The sequence below is a fragment of the Catharus ustulatus genome, chromosome 3 (assembly GCF_009819885.2).
Source record: "Catharus ustulatus isolate bCatUst1 chromosome 3, bCatUst1.pri.v2, whole genome shotgun sequence".
NCBI lineage: Eukaryota > Metazoa > Chordata > Aves > Passeriformes > Turdidae > Catharus > Catharus ustulatus.
This window is the reverse complement of record NC_046223.1, coordinates 8950438-8974654: the sequence shown is the minus strand read 5'-3', so window position 1 is coordinate 8974654 and position 24217 is coordinate 8950438. Positions and strand designations below refer to the sequence as shown.

General features: G+C 51.1%; 1 protein-coding gene across 1 annotated transcript; it reads left to right on the top strand.

The window, feature by feature from the left end:
- The first annotated feature begins 1328 nt into the window (after nt 1–1328).
- On the top strand, nt 1329–1845 carry LOC116994780 (serine/threonine-protein kinase pim-3-like). Its single transcript, XM_033056713.1, has 2 exons — nt 1329–1448; nt 1678–1845. Exons 1-2 carry the CDS (start codon nt 1329–1331, stop codon nt 1843–1845), a joined length of 288 nt encoding a protein of 95 aa, XP_032912604.1.
- Nucleotides 1846–24217: the final 22372 nt, after the last annotated feature.

Sequence of the window (24217 nt, the reverse complement as noted above, 5' to 3'; positions counted from 1 at the left end):
CTGTGCCAGCCCCGGCACTTCAGAGTTACACAGAAACCACCTCGGAACCCTCCTCCAACGGAGGGAACTTGATATACTTACGAATCTCTGCAAAGTGCCACGGAGCTGGAAGGTTGTGTTTTGCAGTCTTTCTGTTCTGAAGTCGCTTACCTCGGGCCTCGATGAGTTACTGACCTCGTCCCCTTAAGCTAAACCTGCTACAAAAACAGGTTTCACCCGCAGGGTAGTTGGCTTCCCGTCGGCTTCTTAACCCTTTAAGGGTCACAGCCTCTCACGTGGATTTTAATAAAAAAACCACCACGGACTGGGCGCCACCTGATACTGCACCCGAGGCCCTCGCCCTGCTCCCCAAATACCCTGCAGAGCTGGCCTGGGGTCGTATCATGTAGAACAGATGAGATATCAGAGGCTCTTTATCTCAGGGATGGTTTAATTCTTAGGCTTCCATGTGGGCAGAACGGGAGAGAAGGAGAGCAGGAGAAAAAGAGAGTAAAGAGAGCAAGAGAGTAAAGAGGGCAAGAGAAAAAGAGGAAGAGATAAGAAGTTCAGGGGGTTTTGAAGGGTCAGGAAAGGGGGAGGGGATATTGGCTCCTTACCAATCCTGTCGCAGGGGGTCAGTCCATCGGTCTTGCAGGGGTTGCAGGGTTAAAGGGACATACCATTCTTAAAGTAGCAGGGTATAGGGTTACAACAAACGGCCACGCATTTTGGTGCCTCAGAGGCGGTGACAGCAGCGCCTCTGTCGATCGTTTTTCCTCTCGACTTCTCGCTCGCTCTCGGTCCCCTTCTCCCTTTCACACTCCCTCTGTTCCAGTTCCGTCCCGTCCGTGTTCCACCACTCCCAGCCCGGCTCATGACGTGCTCCCGAAGGCGCCCGTGGGCGAGCCGGCCCCCTGCCCATCCCTGTCGGGCCCGCCGCTGTGCCGCCCCTGCGGGGCTGTCCCCCTCCTGGCTGTGGCACCTTTTGAAGAGCCTCTGAAAGAGCTCCTCACTCTGGTGGTGGTGGTGGAGCAGCAGTGTCTCTTGGTTCCACCTGGCGCGGCCCTGGCCCCGGCCCCGAACAAAGCCGGCAGCTTCCCTGCTCCGAATCCCGCTGCCCGTCAGCTCGGCCACCAGTCCCGAGCCGCCGGAGCCCGGGGCGGCTGGGGAAGCAGCAGTGCCTGGGGCGGGCGGGTGCCCCGGGTAGAATGGCAAGAGCGCGGTGCCGGTCGCACGGGCGGAGAAGCCTCCCCTGGAGCAACTCTACCAGCTGGGCCCGCTGCTAGGGAGCGGCGGCTGCGGCAGAGTTTACGCCAGGACCTGGCTCACTGACGGCGCCCCGGGAAGAGATGGGGCCGGCTAAGAGGCGGGAGGGTGGCGGTCGGCGAGCTCAGCCCGCGGCTCGCCTTGGTTTGCAGGTGGCCATCAAGCGAGTGCCCCGGGATCGCATCTGGGAGTGGGCGCGGCTGGTGAGTGAGCGGGGCCAGCGGGAGCAGCCGGCGGGGTGTGCCGGGCATGGCTAAGGCCAGGCCCGGCAGGGTGGGAGCCGGGACACTGCGAGGGGAGTGAGCGTGGAGGGAGTGGGGGCCGCACAGTGTCCCGGGCCGGGCAGTGCCAAGCTGCGGCGGGGCCAGGCATGGGGTGCCGAAGACGCAGCGCAGCGTCGGCCCCGATGACGGCATCGCGCTCCCCCCGCAGCACGACGGCGCCCTTGTGCCCCTGGGGTTGGTGCTGCTCTCCATGGTGTCGTGCCCTGGCTTCCGCGGCATCGTGCAACTCCTGGACTGGTTCGAGCTGCCCGATGGCTTCGCCCTGGCCATGGAGCGTCCGGAGCACTGCCGGGACCTCTGGCACCTGCTGCACTGAAGCTCATCGACTTCGGCATTGGCACCATCCTCCAGGACACCTTGTACACCCGGATGGCAGGTGAGCCCAAAGCCGGGGCCCAGTCGGGCAGCGGAGCTTCTCCCCTTTGCTGGCACAGGGGGAAGATGGAGGAAGGCAGGGGGAAACCTTCTTCAGCCGGCTACAACCAAGTTGCTTTCTGGCAGGGGCAGGGGCTGGCTGTTGTGGAGCTAGTTGGGAGGGAGGGAGGGAGCAGCATCGGCCTGATGAGCTGCGCCCGTGTCCCATAGGAATGCAGAGGTACTACCCGCTAGAGTGGATCTTCTTTGGCTGCTACCACAGCCAGCCAACCACCATCTGGACCCTGGGCATCCTGCTCTATCAGCTGGTGTGCAGGCACCTTCCCTTCAAAACCAGAGAAGACATTGTCCGGGGCCAGCTCTTCTTCCCGCCCCGGGTGTCTCAAGGTGGGCATGTGCCTGGAAGGCAAGGGAGCAAGAACGGGTCAGGGACTGGGCAACTGGCACATAAGCATCCGGCTCTTGCAGCTAGGCAGGAGGTTGATCTCCTGGTCTTAGCTGGGGGAGGCGACACCTGTGCTTCTGTGCTGCTTTTCTTCCAAAAGGGAGGATGGATGGGAAGCTCTGGGTGCAGCTCCGAGCACTCCTAGTGTGGCGTGGGCACCGTGGAATCTGGGAGAGGGTGGACAGGAACTGACCAGTGGTTTCTGGTTTCTCCCTGCAGAGTGCCAGCACCTCATCAGGTGGTGCTTATCCATGGACCCTGCAGACAGGCCATGCCTGGAAGACCTTTTCGAGCATCCTTGGCTGTAGTAGCCCCACCAGGCCCAGGAGACAGCAGAGATCCATCCCTCTGCACAGTAGGATCCAGGAGCCCAGCACATCCCAGCTGCTGGCATCTCGTGGTGCTCCAAGAAATACCCAGAGCATTTCCCTGCAGCCGCGGCACGGAGCAAAGAGCACAGCCGAGGAGATGTTCCATGGGCCCCCAGCAAGTTGTGGAGGGAGCGACTCAGGGCTCCCTATCTATTGGAGAAGTCATGGCACAGGGCGGTGAAGTTGCCACAGACTGGAGAAGGGGAAACATCCTCCTGCAGCTCAATGGCATTGTGATGTCCCCGCAAGCCGAGGCACAGCTGGCGTGTTCTTCTGCAGCACGACGCGGAGCCAGAGAACGCCGTCCTGGAGCTGGACACTGGTGGGACAAACGCAATGGGCTTTGCTTGCGGCCCCTTCCTGGAGGACACGCTCTGCACCGCGACGAAATCAAGATGAGTCCCCAGCCTGCGCAGGGGCGGGGGGATGCTCGTACTTCCAGACACGGCAGGGCTCGGACTGGCCACGCACTGGAGGTTCCCCTCTCAGCGACAATGGGGAATATGAATCTTTCCGCCGCCCGTCCAGCTGCTTTTTGGCGGCATAGGGGACGGATTTTGTGGAAGGGGAGCCGGCTCCCAGCCTCGCTGACAGCTTCTTCCAGCATACCTGGCGCGGGCTGGGCTGGGGGCAGCCAACCTGACAAAAGCATCCATCCCTGTGGATGGGGAGCGGCAGAGGGGGATGGGTTCTGAAGCCCAGCCCCAGCTGCTCTGCTTTGCAGGCCCTTGAGGAAGGGATGGGCTTATGGGTGGGAAAGGTGGGGTTTCTCCCCATCTGTGGAGAGGTTTTCATTCTTGTATGGAGTGGTCAGAACCTCCCTAGGCCTGTGAAATGCTGATAACCTTTGGTGCTTTTTTTCGTTTCCAGTTCTTGTTTTGAATTGACTTTCATGCAATTGTTCTTTGTTTTCTCCAGGAAGATTGCACCTGATGCCCGGACCGGGTGGGGAAGCGCTGGCACTGTCCGTGGAGTCCATCCAATGCTGGTGCTACCCCGGGGGGACCATGGAGTGCAGGGACATCCCCTTCAAGAAGGACAGGGACCTTGTGTGGGATCAGCTCCTCTCCTGGCAGCAGGTCTCCAGAGGTGGGTACCCGGTTCCAGGGCACAGGTGGCACAAGTCCTTGGGGCAGACGGCAGCGGGCACACGAGAATCTCATTCTTGCAGTTGCTGAGGAGGTTGCTGTGCTGTGCTTAAGTGGAAGAGGTGGAGAGCGGCCTGCCATGCTGCTCTCCTCTAAAAATGAGAGCATGGGTCGGGAGGTTTGGGCTCTGAGCACAGCCAGCAGCCTGGTCCCTGCCCAGGTTGTGGTGGGGCAGCAGGGACAGGAGCCTGCTGTGACTGACTGTGGCTTTTTGCTTTCTCTCCCCAGGCTACCAGCACCTCCTGCCCTGGAAATGGCACCGCTCAGCCTGCCAGTCTGGGAGGGCTGGAGGGTGGCAGGTGTTCATTTGCTGTCAAAAATAAAACTTTTGTTTTTGTCATCATCATCAGAGTGTTACTTCCATGCTTTTCTGAGCTTTTGCTCCTCTTCCTCCAGGGTAATCCTGTATCTGCCCTTCCTCAACCACTTGGTATCATTTGGTATTTGTGGATTAAGTAATGTGAAAAATTCAGCAACAGCTCCTGTTGCCAACTGCAGGAACCCATTTAAGAACCTGGAACTGCCGGGCACGTCCACATGTTACCTGGAAAGGGAAGTGGTTTGCAGGTTGTCTTGGTTTGAAAGACAGTTGTCTGCTAAGAAATGCAGGAGCCTCTCTATGCAATGGAGAATATAAACCCCCTCCCTCCAAGTTATTATAGTTTTGAAATTAAGTGGCTCTCAGGCAAAGAGATGGGAATAGGAATAACAGCTCTTTACTAGGAAAATTAGTCAGAATGAAACCTGACACCCCATCAGTCAGGGTATTGGTAGCAGTGCAATTAAATTGTGGCGTATCCAGCATTGACTTTCTCCCAATGGCAGAGTTCCATGGAATGGTCACAGCAGGTGAAGCAGCTGGGCTGGAGCCCCTCGGCACGGCTCAGCTCACAGACTCTTGGGCTGGGAGCGGGGCCACTGTGCTTCTGCCAGCACCATGGCCCTGCTCTGGGACAAACAGTTTTCTGCTAGGAGAGCCCTGCATACTGCTCCACACATCTTTCAGAAAGGCCATAAAACCAACTCCAAACACTCTGCCTACAGTAGCTTTCCACACAGGACTGCAGAAATCCAGGATAACTGCAAGTGAGTGTTGGAAAGGATTTGTCCTGTTCCTGCCAGCAGAATTCCCCATCATGATGCAATTTTGTTCACATGTAACTTGTGAGGTGAGATATTTTATTAAAATATTTGATGATGAGAAAGAAGCTTTGGGAACATGAGGTACAGGGCTGGCATGCGAAAGCACAAGCATATCCTCCAAAGTGATCCTTTTAATTGTCCATTTTATTATTCTTCTATTTATTCCACACTAATAAGGAAAGCCAAACTTTGCTTGGAGGCAAAACAGGCATGGGATGTACTGTGGTCCCTTGAAGGCTCAGCAGGGCTGGCAGTGACAAAGCAGGAATCTGCTTCATTGTGAACTACTACAGAGCTACATCCCAATGTGTGCTTAGGTAGTATTGTATTATTAAGATCTCCCTTCCTGCATGAGACACAAAAAGAAGGTCCCATATGATTGTCATGAAAACATGCAGTAAAGAACTGATCCTACTATCCTAATGAAGCCAATGCCTCGGCTGTGGAGCCTTCCAGGAGGCTGCTCTGCAGAAGCTCTGATGAACCAGTGTCTGTTCACGGCAAAAGTAAAACTATTCATTTTTGAAGTCAAACGAGGTCCAAGCAAACTCCAAAAGCCCCTTTGCCTCTGAATTGTAGCAAAGCTGTACTGCAGGACCTCCTCTCCAGACAAGCAGCACAGAGCCAAGAGCTCCTGGCACTTTTAGGAAATGCTGATGCACATTGAAGCCTGTTGGGGGACTGGTGAGTAAGGACTGCACCTGCACAGCTTCTGGTGGATGGCAGCAGGCAACAAGAGCTCTCAAGGCACTCAGTGTTCTCTTGTGTCAGAGAGGCAGAGACACAGCTGAGGAGAGTCCATGTCAGGCATTAGCCTTACCAAACTGAGCAATGGATGCTTCTGCCACTAAAACTGCCAGGAAACAAACAAAAACTTCTGTGCTCACTTGGTCTATGTGTAGATGAAATTATTTCTATTGCACATCCTGGTCAGAACAACGTCCTGGCCAGAATATAGTAATGCCTTGATTCTCTAACATGAAAAATATTGTTGGATAGTTTTTGTTTTTCCCATAATTTTTCTGACATCCTGACCCCATTAACAATCCACTTCTAATATCATTTTTTACAAATGCCTCCTGGATTTCTTCCCAATTGCTGTCCTGGTTGCTGCCCCCTTCCCTTTTTCCTGGGGCTCCCTGCACTTTTTCCTTTGGGGATTGTAAAAACTGTCATTATTCTTGCCTGTACCTTTACTTTTTCCTCATTCCTCCTTTCCTAGCCTTCATATATCGGATGTGCCTTTCTAACCACCTCCTGCAAGGAGGTCCCAAACTATCTTCTTCCAAGCATGCAGTAAAGAACTGATCCTGCTACCCTAATGCAGCTTTGGCAATTACACTCTTCCCATTCACCTTTTGACAAAGACACTGATTACCAAAATTTAAGTGTTGGTCTATTACTGATACCCAAGTGTGACAGACAAAAGATTCTAAAAATTTAAAGTTGGAGATTGTCTGTTTATTCAGTGCTGGGCAGCTGCGTGGGGTGACCCCCGAATACGCACTGCCAAATAACAGGGGATCACAGAGTCCATTTACTGACAAAAGTTTGGAATGATGACATATGACAGCACCTCCCATTCCCCACTTCCTATGGTAATTAGCTTGAATGGCTATTAAGCATATGTGGTTGGCTTCTTGAATTAAGTCTGGGGTCATTTTTGTGGGGAGAGGGCCTTAAAACGGGGAAGTAAGGGGAGCCTTCCTCGCCCTGAACTCTTGACCGTTTCTATCAATGACAATACAAATGGCTTCTGGGAGAATTCCAGTTTCCTCCCTTCGTGACTTTGATGAAGTTTCTGCTGTCAATTGTTTGTGTTTCTTTGGATCCATTTCGTAGTTTCATCTTTTCCCATTGCAAGCACAGCTGAGCAAATATAAAATGACAGGCAATTGATTATTTAAATTTCAGATAATTATCTCAAGCCCGGTTTCTTCTTCTTTTGAATGATTTTCAGCAAGGCCTATCTATCCCTCTGCATTTTAATTAACTCTAGTAAATGACTAACTTGTAACTAGAATCCTAATTTCTCTAAGATTAATGTTTCAACAGGTTTCCCCTCACACTCTTGCAATGCTGGCAGTTGCTGTTTCCCATTTACTGTTCTTCCCCAGAGAGTGATGGTACAGCTGCCGCTTTGAAACAGAAAGCCCTGGCATCTGGATATCTTGAAGGAGCATGAACTGCTGATTGAGTATTAATATTGGCAGCTACCCAGATCTTCACTGACCAGTACTCTGAAGCACCAGCACGAGGACCAGGTATCATTCCCGTTTGGGGATGTTCATGTTTCTGGTGTGCAAGAGCAGTGGCTTTGAGGAGGGACAAAAATGCCCCTATTTAATCAGCGGGTATGCAAGGAGATGTGAAGTTTCACTGCCTTTTCTAGGATATTTTGCAAAGATCTAAGAGAGTGTTGGGGCATGGAAAGGACCCCTAATTTTGTCTCCAGAGGATTCCCCAAAGGACACATTCACTCTGCTGGTGATGGCAATCCCGTAAGTTCACGGACTCGCTCTCCCTGCAACATGCCACCCTGCCTGGGTTTACTAGGCCAGGACTAGACCCAGAGCTAAGCAGACTCATGGAGTTTGACATAGATCTTTTCCTTCAGAAAACCTAAATAACACATTCACATTCATTTTCTTCTGTAAAATCAGAAGCTGGCAACCAGGAGGACTTAGCTGTCAAAAGGCTACAGTTTGCACTGGGCCCAAAAATGTTTTTCCCAAAGGCAAAGCAAATTGAAATGTGAAATTTAAAAGCTTCAAATGATGATGAAAGGAAACTGCGCAATAATGTCTGCAAAGGCAGCAATGTCAATGATCATGTAACCCAGCAAGAGCTGCAGCTGAATCCAGAAGTACAGTACAGTAATTTCACAACTATAAGGCGCACACTTTTGACTAAAATTTTCCCTCAAACCTGGAAGTGCGCATTATAGTCCGGTGCGCCTTATCTGATGTACAAGGCGGCGAAATTTGCCAAACCGGAAGTGTGAGCTGAGAGCCGTGGGGGGAGCCAGAAGTGCCACAGCAGCCTGTTGGGGGCGGGCCCGGAGGCCTGCAGCACTGCCCCTGCCAAGTAGAGGCGGGTCAGGGGCCCCGAGGCACCGCCCCTCTCCGGTCCAGGCAGTCCCGGGGCCCCATGGCTGCCGGGTGAATGTGGGCTAGGGGGGCTGCGGCACTCCCATTCCTAGGTCCAGGTAGCCCCGGGAGCCCACGGCTGCTGGGTGAATGTGGGCTAGGGGGGCCGCGGCACCCCCCTTCCCAGGTGGAAGCAGTCCCGGGGAGCCCATGGCCGCTGCGTGAATGCGGGCTAGGGGCCCTGCGGCACCCCCGCTCCTGGGTCCAGGCAGCCCCGGAGAGCCATGGCTGCCACGTGAATGTGGACTAGGGAGCCCGCGGTACCCCCGCTCCTGGGTCCAAGCAGCCCCGAGGAACCATGGCTGCCGCGTGAATGTGGGCTAGGGGCCCCGCGGCACCCCCGCTCCTGGGTCCAGGCAGCCCCAGGAGCCCACAGGTGCCGGATGAAGGCAGGCTAGGAGGCCGGCGGCACCCCTGCTCCTGGGTCCAGGCAGTCCCGGGGAGCCATGGCTGCCGCGTGAATGTGGGCTAGGGGGGCCGCGGCACCTCCCTTCCCGGTGGAAGCAGTCCCGGGAGCCCATGGCTGCTGCGTGAATGTGGGCCAGGGGCCCCGAGGCACCGCCCCTCTCCGGTCCAGGCAGTCCCGGGGCCCCATGGCTGCCGGGTGAATGTGGGCTAGGGGGGCCGCGGCACCCACCTTCCCGGGTGGAAGCAGTCCCGGGAGCCCATGGCTACTGCGTGAATGTGGGCTAGGGGGGCCGCGGCACCCCCGCTCCTGGGTCCAGGCAGCCCCAGGAGCCCACGGCTGCCGCGTGAATGTGGGCTAGGGCGGCAGCGGCACCCCCCTTCCCAGGTGGAAGCAGTCCCGGGAGCCCACTGCTGCCGGATGAAGGTAGGCTAGGGGCCCTGCGGCACCCCCGCTCCTGGGTCCAGGCAGTCCCGGGGAGCCACGGCTGCCGGGTGAATGTGGGCTAGGAGCCCCGTGGCACCCCCGCTCCTGGTTCCAGGCAGTCCCGGGAGCCCATGGCTGCCGCGTGAATGCGGACTAGGGGGCCGGCGGCAGCCCCACTCCTGGATCCAGGAAGTCCTGAGGGCCCATGGCCGCTGGGTCCAGGGTGGCCCGGTGGCTCGCGGCACCGCCCCTACTGGGTGGAGGCAGGCCCGGGGGCCAATGGCTGCCGAGTTGAGGCGGGGCCTCGGCCAGCAACTGCACGGGGTGAAATTCACGACCATAAGGCGCACCGGACTATAAGGTGCATCCCCGGGAGTCGGCAAAATTCGCAACTTTGTAGATCATATAAGGCGCGCTGGACTATAAGGCGCACTTTTATTTTGCAGTGAGGCTCCGCCCTCAGCTCACCCCGCGCGGGTTCTGGCCGAGGCCCCGCCTCAACCCGGCAGCCATTGGCGCCCGGGACTGTCTGCACCCGGAAGGGGCGGCACCGCGGGCACCCTGGCCCACATTCACCCAGCAGCCATGGGCTCCCAGGACAGCCTCCACCCGGCAGAGGCGGTGCCACGGGCCCCTGGGCCCGCCTCCAGCAGGCTGCCGTGGCACTGCCGGCTTCCCCCCCCGGCTCACAGCTCACACTTGCGGGTAGGCAAATTTCGCAACTTTGTACATCAGATAAGGCACACCGGACTATAAGGTGCACTTCCGGGTTCGAGGGAAAATTTTAGTCAAAAGGGTGTGCCTTATAGTCGTGAAATTACTTGTTCCAGAGATGCAGGAATGCATGACACTGGCAAGCACCGATCCATGGTAACAAATGAGCCAATACCCCTGGGCTGAATGGATGCCAGGCTGCAGGACAAAATTGAGGAACCACTGGCAAATGTTATTGCCCTCAAAGTCCACTCATCCTTCTGCAAACAGATTGCAAACAACACTGCTGTACTGCTGTCCTAGGGGAATGCACATACAGATGACTTCTCCAAAGCAGTGCATCTTTTTCCATGACGTCTTCTCACCTATGAAATTGTGCTTGAAGACACCTCTCAGCCAGATCTGGGTGAGATTGCAAAGGAGCAAAGCTTGGGATAAGGGCACACTTCTCTTTGTTTCTTTGCTCAGGCCTTTTGTGAGCACAGAATACATCTAACTAGAAAACTTTAGACTACGCTGGATCTGTTGGGTCCAGTGTCCCCCAGACATGCCAATGGGTGGCACTGTTACAATTGCAAATTATAAAGAGCAGAACAAATGACACAAAGATAAAAAGGCAAAAGAGGAAGAGGAAAGGCCAAGTGAAGAAAGAATATGGTGAGACACGGGCACATCAAGTTAGCTGCACTCTGATCCTGGACTCACATCCTCTGCATGGTTTTTAAAAAAATTTAGTTTATTTAAAACACAAAAAACCAAAATATATCATCAAAATAAAATATATACAAATCAAAATAAATCATCACAATTTTAAAGATAAAATTAAAATACATTTATTCAAACCTACAGTTAAGTATCAGAACATATGTACATGTGTAACAATAGATACTAATGATAACTATTAATACTAATAAATACTAAAAATCCTTTTCTAATAACACTTTTTGGATAGGCAACCTCTTAATAAGATCAGAGCAAAGAGCACTCTTCTGGACGGGAGGCAAGGACTTGATGGCTAAGAAAACATAGGAAACAATGAGGAAAACATTCGTGGCAAGAGTGGAGCCAGTCAGGTCTGCAAAATGGAGACACAAAATGCAAAAAACATTACAATGCAAACCTAAAGCATCCAAAGCTCCATATTCCATGGGACAAATTTTCTGGAAACTTCCCAATAGCTGCACAGGGAAATATGCTCCTGCCAGCAGCCCCTTGAGGTAGCCCAGGGGCACACCCTGACCCCCTTGCACAGATCTCCCAGAGAACACCCTCGCCTCTGGGCTGTCCTGGGACAGCAGGGAGCCCAGAGCCCTGTGCTCTCCAGCAATGGCTCATCTGCACATGCAGCCTCCTGCTCCTCTCCCTGCCCCACAGTTCAGCAGCCCTACAGCTCCACGGGACACTGGCAGCAGCACAGCTCATGGCAGGGGCACCTGCAGGGCAGGGCTGTTCCCTGCCAATGTGCACAGGCTCTCCAGGCTGCCACAAGACCCTTCCACCCTCCAGAGAGCGGCCCAGCTCCCACCTTCCCTCTGTGTGAGCCTGAGTCATGTTCAGCCTTCACCTTGTCCACAATCTGGAGTGGCTTCAGGTCCCCCAGGCCATGACTGGGAAGGACAGTGGGGAGAAGAGGGGCAGATGTACATACTTCTTTAGTATTTTGTCTTTTTTGACACAGCTAAGAAGTCACATCTGGAGGTGTCCATCTCAGCACTTGGTCCATATTCTAGAGAACATCCAGGCTTCACCAGCCCAAAATGTTGGAGAGTTTTTCCTGCACATTTGGGGGCTGGCTGGCAGCACACTTCGTCAGCTTGGTGCCCATCACATTGTAGAGGGCAGAGGCAAGCCTGGTGATCACAGAGTGCACATTGGCGCTCTGCACAGGCAGCGCCTTGTTCTTCAGCAAGGACCAGAGCACGGGCAGGGCGGAACGCTGGACGACTTCAGGGCTCCTGGCATAAACCCCTTCCACAAGCACTGCCAGGAGAGAGACACCAGCTTCTGAACCACCAACCTCAATGCAAACAAGGATCTACCTCTAGTTTTATTACTTGGAAGCCTCTCTGGCTAAGAGCAGCAAAACAGCACACAGAGCCTCCAGAAATGGCCAAAGCAGCTGATTGTCCCAAAACAGGACCACAAACCTCTCAGGATTAATTTCTCTAAACAGATCCTTGTGTATTTTAGAGCCTTTGTACCTTTACTAAATAATTTCACAAACTGTTTCTGCATCAACAGACTGATGCAGTGAACAGATTGATGACAGAAATGTCAACTTGCCTTTCATTTCCATTAAGAATCTGTCTAAACTGATACTGAAGATTTGGAAATGCACCATAGAGAGGCAATTGAGAGATTTCTAATAAAAAGGATAATTCCATTTTGGTGACCCTTGATGTCTAGCGCCAAAAGTCTCATCTGGCTCTTCCCTTTGCTCAGTGGCACACAGCAAAGGGCAGCATCAGACCACACGTCCAAAGTCCAGCCCACCAGAGATGGGTGCTACTTGACAGTTGGATTAGAAACATCAGTGACTAGCTGGGGTCTTTGGCACAATGCTTTTGTGGGCTTCCAACAAACAGCTGTTTCAACCTTGCAATTAAAGATGCAGGCATGCTTAGCAGTGGATTTAGCCCCAGTTAAAGCAAGGCTATAAACCATTATTTCTACCATGTATTAAGATTATCGTTTTCCCATTCCTTGGCTGTTGCTGATATAGGAAGCTCCTCTGTGGAATCAAGTATCAGCTGCATTTGTAGCATTTTGGACAGCACTGACACAGGAAGACACTGTTTGCACACCCTGAAATGCTCAGTCCAATGCCACTTTGACAGCACAGGCAGGGAGCCTCAGCACTCTGCTTCTGCCCCTCTGCCCCCAGAGGCTGCTTTGCACCAAATCCGTGCCTCTCATCTGTGTGTTGACTTTTGACCTAAGCTGTGACCCCCCCAGGCACTGCAGGCTTCACCCTCCAAACTTTCCAAGGGCAAAACAAGAATTCTGTGAGGACAAAACAAATGGATCCTCTGCAGCAGCACTTGCCACCATTTTCCCTAAAGGATCACAGATGTCCCTGAGGTTCCAAGAGAGGAGCCTGTGGGTATTTTTAGCCCCTCCCTTTCCTGCAGGTGGGCTCTGAGATGCCCCAGTCAGAGCTCAGCCCCCAGTCAGAGCTCAGCCCCCAGCTCAGGTGCTGCGCAGCTCTGCAGCAGCCAGGGAAAACCCTGGCTGAATTGACTTGTCCCAAGTCAGACAGCAGAGTCATGGCCCTCTCCCAGCCTCCACAACACTGCCCTTGCCACTGCAGGGCATTGTCTGAGTTGCAACAAATGGGTGTCTTTTTGTCACCTAAGTTTTGTAGAAACCCCTCCAGAGAAGCTTGTTCAGTATAATGCAGAAGTAGACATTTTTTATCATAGAGCATTTGTAAGGAAAGGAAACAATCTCTGGCCATCTCTGCCAGAAAGATTTTCCTGAGGAAGAGACATGTCAAGCTTGTCATGTGCTTTGTCACATCTAACAAAAGTGCTCAGTACCTTTGACTAGAAGGCAATGGGGCCTGGGGCTTCTTGGAGCCATCGCTTCTCTTCTTCACAGTCTCTTGACAGATGGGCGTTCACCCTTCTGCTCTTCCATCCCCTACAAAGACACAGAGAAACCCCATCAATCTTTAGAATACCAAATAGGAAATTCCCTGTTTAAAACACAAGTTAGAACCAGGATCACTGCTATCAAGGCTTATGGAAACATTTCCTAACTTACAGAAGGAATCAGACCAGAGATTTGGTGATGCCAACTCTTTGTTTGCAATAGCCCAAGGCAGGGTATGGGTGCTGCCATACTGAGCAGCAGTCTGAAATCCCAAATTCATGAGTCTTAAGCATAAATGGAATAATGCAAACTGGTAGGCAACGAGTGTTCTTAAAGGAAGTAACAGGAAAATTTGGACTCCTTGGGGGGTGGGCCCATTGTGTTGGAAGGTGATTTGGTTCAACCTGGCTCACCCTGTTCCTGCACAAAGGCACACTCCCCTCTATAATGTAGATAAAACCAATAAAAAATCCCCCCAAACAAACAAAGTATTTTCCACTGAATGCTGCTGAATTCACCAAGCTTCTTGCAGCTCCACAGTGTTGGTCAGCAGGGCAATATTCCCAGAAGACCGACAGTGATTGTAGCAATTAGGATTGACTTGGATATCTTTTGCATTTTTGGAAATTTTCTTGGCACTACTGCTTCCGGTGTCTTTTGCAAAGCCTCTGTTACCTTCAGAAGCACTTTTGTCACTTCATTGCTTCACTGGGGGCAGAGTAGGGAGAGTGTGGTGATGGGTTACGCTTGAATGTAAACCCATTTTCTCCTCTTCCCCTTTCCTGTTTGTGACCAATATTCAAAAGATTCAAAACACCACTTTTCCCCTAATAATATCAGTTCCTTTGTGGCCTGCAGATGAACAGGCTGGGGATTAACAGCTCATTCCAAGGAGGAAAATGATTCAACATTAGAGGAAAGATGTAAAGCCAGATTAGGCATGTTTGATCTCCGATTAGCAGTGACAATACTTGCACAACGGAGACATTTCTCCTGCCAAGCACTTACTTTCCTCTTCATTCTTCTCAGAATATCTTCCAGGTCACGGGCGGGAATGGATCGCTCCAAAAGCATTTTACATTCTTGGTGATTCAGCAACATCTTCACCATCTCCTGTCCATAATGCCTATGGAAAGACAGAAGGAGACAGAAGAAAGGCAGCAAGGAAGGAAGGCAGGAAGACAGGCAGCAAGGAAGGAAGGCAAGGAGGAAAGTAGGATGGAAGGGAAAGAAAGAAAGAAAAGTGAACAAACAAAGGAAGACTGTTAACAGAAGAGGCTGATGCCTTAAACTCATCAGGTGCAATCCTTGCATGAGAAGCCATTACCTACTCAGCAAACAGAGAGGTTTACCCCTACTTGTCACTGCACAGTGCTGTCAGCTGAACACAAGAGGCAAGAGGAGAACGTGGGGCAACAGAAAAATGCCATTTCACTCTGAGACTGTGGCTGTGCTTCTTGGAGATCAAAGGATCCCAGGGAACAAATAAAACACATCTGCTTTGTTATCAGATCCTATTAGCAATGCCATTACACAATAATTTGCCCTTTTTTAACTGGCAGTGAAACCAGGACAAAAAACCTCATGCTTCCTATAGATAATTCTATACTATATGTATGCACAGGGGCAGCTAGTTTCTCCTGTATTCTTCACAGTTATTAATGGGAATTTATTCATCCAAGTAAGGGGTATTTGGTCGCTTGGGTTGATTTTGCCATTAGGAAAACACAGTTTCCTTCAAGAAGAAATTTAGAGGTTATTGAGCCACAGATAACAGCACTCTAGAAATCTGCAGTACACATTTAGAAAGACTCAATACATTAGCTAAAGACCCCTGAAATATTTCTGGGAAAGTCTTAAGTAAATGAGACATAGATGTTTGGGATCCTTCAGTGATGAACATTAGCCAACACTTTGGCTTTGTGTTGTGCACCTAGACTAAAAAAAACTGTTTGACTTGCTAATTGGAACCCTTTTCATCTCAGGAAATAATCCTTCAAGTTATAGGAAGTTGGCAATACTCCTTCATGTTGGACAACCTCAGGTTACCCAGTGCAGTCATTTCCCCAGGCAACCCAGAGCAGTGGTCACAGCACCAAGCCTGACAGAGCTGAGAAGTGTTTGGACAATGCTCTCGGGCACATGGAGTGACTCTTGGCATGTCCTGTCAAGAGGCCAGGAGCTGGACTCAATGACCCTGATGGCTCCTATCCAACTCAGTATATTCCATGATTCTTTGGCCTTTATCCACACAGAGACATAACTTAGTATTTCCTTTAGTTTCCACGCTTTTGTGGTGTTACCTTTCCAGACAGACACCAAAGAGTTTTCCTGTCTCAGGAGGTGGAATGAAGATCATTACCTTGTGTCCTTGTGACGGTCCTGAGCAAGTGTCCCTGCCGCATTCGCCAGCCTCTCAGCCCTGGCTGTGCCTGCCAGCTCCGTGACTCCAATTCTCTCCATCAGGGACAGGAGCAGTTCAGCCGCACACTTCCGCACCTTCACGTGCTGGCTCCTGGCAAGAGGAGAGCAAACACTGGGGCACAGGGACAAGGAGCAGCAGCAGCACAGGCCTTGGCCATAGCGTGCTCCCTGGCTTTGCTGGGGGAAGGAGGCCTGGCTTCTCCTGCAACTTCAGACACCTGTAGAAGCTTCTGGCCTCAGATAAACTCAGAGTTAGCACTGGACAGAGGGACTGCCTCAAGGAAGAGGGAGGAATTCAGTCTCCCTGCACTATCTCATCCTCAATTTCTTTTCCAAAATTTTCTCTGAGAAAGATTAAAGAAATAGATCACACATGAATTCTTTAGAAGTTAAAGACAATTCACACTGACTCATCAGAGGGCACCCACTACACCGAGCTGCAGCTCTGGATTGAGGTTTTCCAGCCATTTATCCCCAAATCTGCAGAACTTTGGAAAACAACAAATGCAGGGAAAACATACTGTGGGCCATGAAGTTGCAGAATGTTTCTTTTCTGAGGTTAGGCAAGGGAAACATCTGAATGTTTTACCCTATTCCATAGCTGAGGAAAGGCTGGCAGTCATTTTAGCCAGATTGTCTTGTTCTAGAGAGTGTCTTTTGCAAACATCAAGCCCAGCACCAACACTTAAGGTAGCATTTCCCTCAGCTATTCCATAGCATTTGGCCTGTGAAGGTGCCTGTGAAGTGACTCATCATCTCAAGGCCAACATGAAACATCAGTTTCAACAGGAAGTACAGCTCAAAGGCCTGGACAGTCATACAAGGCTCCTTTTGGCAGGAGCTGCACCTGCTCTGCAGGCTGTGCCACACCCAGCACATTCTCCCCCATGTGCTCCATGGCCCAGCAAGTACCCTCCTTATTTCTCAAGTTCATGGCATAGTGAGGATGCATGGTTTTTCCCAGGGCCTCTGTGATTAGGGCAGTGAAATATCAAAGAGCGCTCGTAGCTGCAACTGCAATTGTCCCTCTTCCCACAAAAGTACAAGGCTCTATCCTTAACCTTTGAAGGCACTTTCACTTCCTCACCATTCACCACATCTAGGCAACTCTGACAGACTGGGAGAACTCCAGGAAGCAGCAGGAAGCTGAGTCAGAGGAGGTTTAAGCTGCATGTCAGGAAAAGGCTTTTCACTCACAGGGTGTTTGGGCACTGCAACAGGCTCCCCTGGGCAGTGGTCACAGCACCAAGCCTGACAGAGTTCAAGAAGTTTTAGGACAACACTCTCAGGCACATGCTGTGACCCTTGGGGTGTTCTGTGCAAGGCCAGGAGCTGGACTCGATGATCCTGATGAGCCCCTTCCAATCCCCATATTCTACACTTCTGTGATTCTAAGAACTCATAGGCTGAGGGAGGGCAGAAATAGGGGACAAGAGGAGAGAAATGAGGTGGATTGGAGAATCCAGTCACTGAGTTGGCAGAACATGCAGGATACAGGACCCTTCCCTCCCACCATTCCCATTCTTTCTCTCATCGTCTCCCGCACCTGCACACCAGAAGGTGAAGAATATCACTAAGAGAAGGAGAACCTACCTGACTCCCATGTCCAGGAGAGCAGTCATTGCTCGTGCAGGAGTCACATTGTCCACCATCTTCCCCAGGGTCTGACTGGCTGCTTTCTCAAGAAACTCTGGGGAGTTACGCAGCACCTGAAGAAGGACCCGAGCCACCTCATCCATCTCAGAGTCCATGTCCTTCTTCAAGCTCGCAAAAAACTCTCCCAGAGTGACAATGGCTGAGCAGGACACCTTGGAGCGCAGGTTGGTCACCTGGGGAAGTCATGAGGGGAAACATAAGAATCACCTTAAAAAGAAAACCAGTTGCCTTAGACAAAAGTCCTCAGACCTGCTCACTGAAGGCCGGAAAACAAAAATTTCCCTAAAGTGATCTACTGAACCCATCTATAATGTCAACTGCTTTGATTTTAGGCTCTTTTATTTGAAAAACAAAAAATCAAATAAAAGTGCTGCTTTCAAACCAGAAAGGCACAGGCCATAAATATAATGAGTCACGTGTTCCTGTTCAAAATAGGAACAGCAAGAGTTGAAGCACTCAGCCAGGAAGCAGAAAACACAGGCTCAGGTCTACAGACTAATTTGCAGTGGTGAATTACAGCCTGGGCAGAGATTAAGACTCTGGCAAATAACGTAATTAGTGCATCTGTTTCTGCACCTGTACAATTCATTACAATGGCAGCTCACTCCAAGATGAGTGCCAGATACCAGACCTGCCAGTAAATACAGATAAATGGACACACAGATCCTATAGAGAGCTGACAGGCATTAGAAACAGAAGGTCTAAAACCAGAAATGAAGGCAGTCTCTGAGTACATGTGGAGATGAACAAGCACATATCTACTCTACACACTGTGCATGAAGTACAGGGGAAAATCCAAAACAATGTTCTCACCTCGCTGGTAATTGCCAAGCAAACGTCATGAAGTCTAGGAAGCAGGACTTCTGAATGGGACTCAGCCAGGTGTTTGAAGCTGAGGAGTGCCTTCTCCTTCTCCTCCCTGAAAGGCAAGTACCCAAAAGATTGATTTTTCTCTCCACCCAAGATCTAGGCAGCACCCTCTGAATTACCAGGTTGGCAGCTCTGTCAAACAATGGGAGATGCTTTTCAAGGAGAACTTAATGAAATCATGGAACTCGTTGCCACAGGATGCTGTGGCTGTCAAAAGCATACAGAAATCCAAGAGCCAAATACAGGGGTTTCAGAGCCTTCATTTGTGGCTATTTTGGAAAACAGCCCTTCCAAAATGTCTGGCAAATGAAGTCCCTGTGTCACAGCTTCCGAGAAGTGTTGAGACTGGCCCATGTTGCTGTTTCTTGTCACCTCCCTGTACCTGTCCCTAAGACACAATCCCATCGGGCTGTTACTGGGGCATTTTCCTTCTTTGTCAGCCCCAGCAGGGAGTTCAGCAGTGGGAGTCTGCACTGGCATTCTGGAGCTGAGTTTCCCCTCTACAATCTAGGCCTGTCTGTCACCCAGTCCTCTTCCACATTCCCCCAAAAAAGCTGCAGGATGTCCCAGAAGATACCACACCTGAGCAAGAAGAGTTGAAAGTCTGACTTTTCCCAAAATCCCCTACCTAAACCAATCCCCACAACAGCAACATGTTATTGAAAAGGTGCAAACAACTCTGTCTCTCAGCACTTGCTCTGTGCAGGCCCTGAGCTACAGGAAGGTGTGTGAGGCATCAGGGCTGCAGCACAGGGCTGGAGACCGATCCCACGGGCACCCCTGAGGGTCACCCAGATCCCTACACCTGTAGAAGCTCTCTGCATCTCACAGGGCACCAAACAGAAATGGGGAAGAGAAAGCAGAAGAGAAAGGGCAAAGCAAATGTGACTGCACAAGGAGATTCCTTGTGGCAGAATTTTCATGCTTATCCCAGTGTGAATGGAGTCCTTATCCCTGTGTGAATGAAGCATCCACCACTGAGTGGATGCCAACCCAGACATCAAAAAGACAAGCAATACCACCTAATATTTTTGGGGTTATCACCTCTGGGCGTCCTTCTCTCTGTGTTTAATTGTGGAACAAATGGTGAGTATTGACCAAACATCTCAGGCCCATATGAAGCAGTGAGAAAGAAAAAGTTGAGTTCCAAAAGTACAAGATTCCTAGAGGATTTCACTTCTTTCTCCTTCTCTTCTGTCATGAACACTTCAGAAGCTGAGGGTCTTGAAAGCACCCCTCAGTCCACTTCTCAGAAAGAGGAACTCCCTGGAGCTGCTTCTGGGACTCACATGCAGGAGGTCACAGGGATACCCTGTCATCTGCCATTGCTGTCAGCAGTGGCACCTGAGAGAAATCTTACTCAGTCCCACTGGGCCAGTGCCAAATCTCTACACTCAGAACTGCTGCCATCCTGCTTCTGCCTTCAGCCAGCAAATCGTCTTTTCCCACAGCTTCCTCTCTTCTCTCAAGATTCCCTTTGCAGCTCCATGGAGCAGCAGGCAAATCGAGGAACCAGCACAGACCTGCTGCAGCTGGAGCACAGCTGCAGACCAAGGCCAAGAAAAGGCTGCTCTCAAATCCTGATCCTCTCTCTGCTCTGGAGTGGTTTCACCAGTGCCCTTTGGCCCTCTGGGCTGTCGGGGCTCAGAGGCTCTAGCAAGATACACTTCTAACCTCCCTTAATGCTCAGAGGGAGACAGAGTGACCGGGGTCTTTCTTACCAGTCATCGCTGTCGAGCCAGGAGAGTGCCTGGAGCAGGGACTGCTGTGGCTCAGGAGAGGCTGTGTCCTTGTGCCCATGCCCACAGAGCAGCTCCTCTCGGCGCTCGGCACCAGGGGCCGTCTGCGAGGTCACTGTAAGGAGAGGGTGAGCCCTAAGCGCGGCAGCCCCGGGCAAGGCACCCGCCATGGAGCGGCCTGCAGCCCCAGCTCCCAGCCAGGCTTCCATTGCTGCACACGGGCCCTGCCTCACACCCTGCCCTGCTCTCTGCCTCCTTGGGCTCCTTGCTTTCTCACAGCCCCCAGCTGGGCACAGCTCCAGGCTCAGCCTGACCATTGCCCACACAGCAATTGCCAGCTCCCAAGTGCCACAGGCAGCACAGCCAGCGGCAGGTTCCTGAGGCCGCAGAGCTCCCACTCCCTGCCAGACAAGGCTGGGCAGTGGGAATGGCTACCCCAGGAGGGAACTCCCAGGGGCCTCTCCTGTCCCAGTGCCCTGATTTCCTCCATCCGTTAGGACTGAGGCACTCTGCAACTCCCTGAGGAAAGACCTGCAGCTGCCTCAGAACAGCACCAAGCCAAGCCTGAACAAGCCAACACTGCTGGGCCCGGCTGAATCCCCATGGAGCAACTCCCAGGGAACAGCCAGACCTGACCCTTCACACCTGACAGCGCCTCTGCTCACATTGACTTCAAACATTCTGAACATCAGGCAGCTGAGTGCACATACATTTTAGCCTATAACTGGGAAAGGAGTATTTGAAGGATTTTGTTCTTTCCAAGCATCAGGAATCTTTACTCTTTCCAAGGTACACACTGGCTGTATTTGAAAGATGTTGAGGTAAAATGTATTTACCGTCAAAGCCTAAGCTTTCTCTTGTAGAAAAACACAATTCCCAGTCTAGAGAATTGCTACAAAAGTGATCCAAATGCAAAGTGAGGATAAAAATATTCAAAACAGATGCAAATTGTTGGCAGACGTACTCTCTTGAGAATCAGTTGTTCTGGGTTTATTCTAATGAAATTTTTTGGTAAGGCAAAAACTGTACAAGGTATGAGAAAAATCAGATGATAAATGTATTTCTTATGAAATCCATTTGTCATCAAATGTTGTGTCATTCAATAATTTCACATCCTGCACTCAAAAGCTCATTTTCTAATGTATAGATGAAAACATCAGAGATGTCTAAAATGAGGGACTATAAATATGGCACAGAATCTAGACAAAGTGCTCTCGACTCAGTAGGGATTTAGTGCTACCCTGCATGTTCTCACAAATTATGGGGGAACTGCAACATCAAAAATATTCAGACGGGAGCTGATCTGGATGTCACTGATGTACCCCAGTCACTGATATCAGTGATGTCACTGCAGAACTACGTAGACATACACATAGACATTCCATAGGAATGGAGAGCCACAGTCAGGCTCCTTCTGGTCAATACTGAACGTGGAAGTGGCATCACTAGAAAAGAGCATTCCAAGGATCATTCCTAGCTCCCTTCTTCTTACCTCACCCTACTTGGGATCACAGCATAGGCAGTCCATCCACAAAGGAGAGACAAGAGCCACTAGGGAATATATGCTGTGCATTTCCTGCAGGCAGCAAACAGCCTGGGAGCACCAGGCAGCCCCTCCTGGCTGTCATCTGCTACACACAGCCCCTGTATCTGGGTGCAGTGACACAGGAGGCACTGCTTGCTCCCTCTTGGCATTGCAGGCTGTGGGATGGCAGCAGGCAGGAGCCATTGGGCACTTCTGGGAGTAGCAATACGATGGCACCAAGGCACTGAGTGCCATGAGAGACAACCCTTCCTGGGATAGCAGAAAAGCTGGCTGCAGAGCTGGACAGCAGCACAGGCAGAGGGCCCCAATGGTGAGTGGACAACTGATGATGGTGGTGCTCGTAGGTGCACAGTGAGCACACCCTGGCACACTGCCCCACAGCTCATTTCTGCTCTTACAGCTGCCTCCTGCCACCAGTGTTGTGGTTTGGACTGCCAGGATGGGCAAAAGGCAGAGCTTAGGCCTTTACCACTACTTTATTCAGCTCAAATTTCCAATGGATCTCTAAGAACCAACTGCTGCAGTATTACCAAGCTGGAGTAACTCCAAAGTAGATTTGCTGTTCATTCTCAGGACAGACTATGGAGCAAAGATCTCATCTGTGCTGGCTGAGGCAGGAGACAATTTGTGCTCCTTGTGCACATGTGGTAAAAAATCTGCCATGGAGCAGGCTTACCTGAGGATTTGCGTGGGTCTCTGTCTTCCTGATGGACCATGGGCATACTGGGCACCTTGTCCTGCTTCCTTAACACCTTCTTCCTCAAGGCATTACCAGGCTGTTTTCTGTGCGCACTGGAACCTGTGCCATTGACAGGTGGTTGGGTAAATGCTGCAGGGACCAAAGAAGAGCTTGTAAGTGGAGGGTGCTGGACAGGGTGACGATGAAATGGGCCAGAAAACTTGCTGGAGCTGGGTAACATCTCTTTGTTATCCCAAAGAACTTCAGGTTGGATGCTGGCACACTAACATGAGACAAGGACCACAGAATCACTGAATCCTAGATGAGTTTGGGTCGGAAGGCCCCTTTAACGATCATCTGACCCAACCCATGGAAGAAGGGACATTTTCATCTAGATCAGGTTCCTCAGAGACCCATGTAACTGGCCTTGAACACCTTCAAGGATGGATCAACAACAGCTTCCATGGTCACTCACTTTCAGCATTTAATCTCCTTCATTATAAAAAATGCTCCCTACAGTCTAAGCTAAATCTACCCTCTTCTAGTTTACAAACAAACTGCAGTGATGCTTCCCCTAAGGAACAAGGACAACCCAGTATTGCTTTGCTTTTGTTTGCCTGTTTCAGAGGCTGGCTGGGGAAGTTCCCAAAAGAAAGTGCAGATAACCCTGGGTGATGCCCTCGGGTTGAGTGCTGTCCCCGAAGGTCCCTGCTGCCGCCCTCGGGGCAGCACACACAGCACTGCAGCCAGAGCCCCTCAACCGTGATTCACTGGGGAATGCTGCTTGCTCCTGGGGCCACAACAGCAGCACGGCCTCGGGGCTTCAGCACAGCTCTGCAGCACCAGCTCCTCAGCAGGGAGTGGTGGGAGAAGGATGTCTGGTGTTTTCATTAGAAAGAGTTGAATTTGGTTTCTTCCAGGTTGCACCTGGGTTGAAACGTATTCTCCTGGACTCACTTTCGCTGGAAGTTGCTCTCTAGGAGAGGGTCTGAAGCCGCAGTGGACTTGGCAAGAGGGAATTTTCTACTCTGAAAGACTTTAGAGGTGAAGGTGGGAAGATGACATTCTGACTGAACCCATCAAGGCATTGAAATGAATTTAAAGAAATTTTAAAAAGAATAGTTTTTAACCAAGCTTTCAAAACGTCCCCTCTGAGTCAAGTTTCCAATGGTAATTTCAGGACAGATATGCCATGTACCTACCTGAAGGTTCAGAGTTCTTCTCTTTGGTTTGGCTGCTGGATCTTGACCTTAGAAAATGGAAGACAAAAGAACATATGATGAGGGAGAAAGAGAAGGGAGGGATGAAGTGTAGCATGAAAGGAAGCAAACCTTTCTAGCTTGGTCAATCTGATTAACGAAGAAATGCAACACATCAATCCTACAAGATGCAAAGCTGATTAATTTTCCTTAATCTTTCAGTTGCTGCGGTCAGACAGAGCTGGCAAAGCTCCAGCTGAAACACAGCACTCTTTCCACACCTAGCATCGTGACTCCCCAATTTTTTTACAGTGCAATCTGAATATCCTTGTGTAGTGGGTCTAGTGCTGGCTAAATACCAGTGCGCCCACTGGAGAAAATTGAATCGTGTTATTTTGTGAAATAAACAATTCGGAGAAGGATCTTCAGTGTCCAGATCCATGCAATACGGTTCCCAAAGGACACTACAAACATTACTGAGAGAATCAAAAGCCAAACCCAGCAGAGGACCAGTTTTGAGGTGCATTTAAGCCCTGCCTCCTCTTCCCCACCACCACCTCTGCTCTTGGGACACATGGTGTGGGGTTTGACGTTGAGCTGGATCATCAGAGATGGGTAAAATTAGGAATACACAGAGGTTTGCCTAAATACATGGAAGAGCTGACTGCACAAAACAACCTGAGAAGATAGGAAGAGCGATCTGAAAAGCACAGTGGAGTAACACCTTGGCTTACCTCATCTTCTGGGATTCTTCATCATCCAGCTGCAGAGAGCTGCGCTGAGACCCTGCATCATTGCCAACAC

Bases quoted from the DNA above. Each gene is read 5' to 3' on its own strand.
- LOC116994780 (XM_033056713.1), top strand. From the start codon at position 1,329: ATGGGGCCGGCTAAGAGGCGGGAGGGTGGCGGTCGGCGAGCTCAGCCC. The intron at 1,449-1,677 runs GTGAGTGAGCGG...CTCCCCCCGCAG, and splicing joins TCTGGGAGTGGGCGCGGCTG to CACGACGGCGCCCTTGTGCC.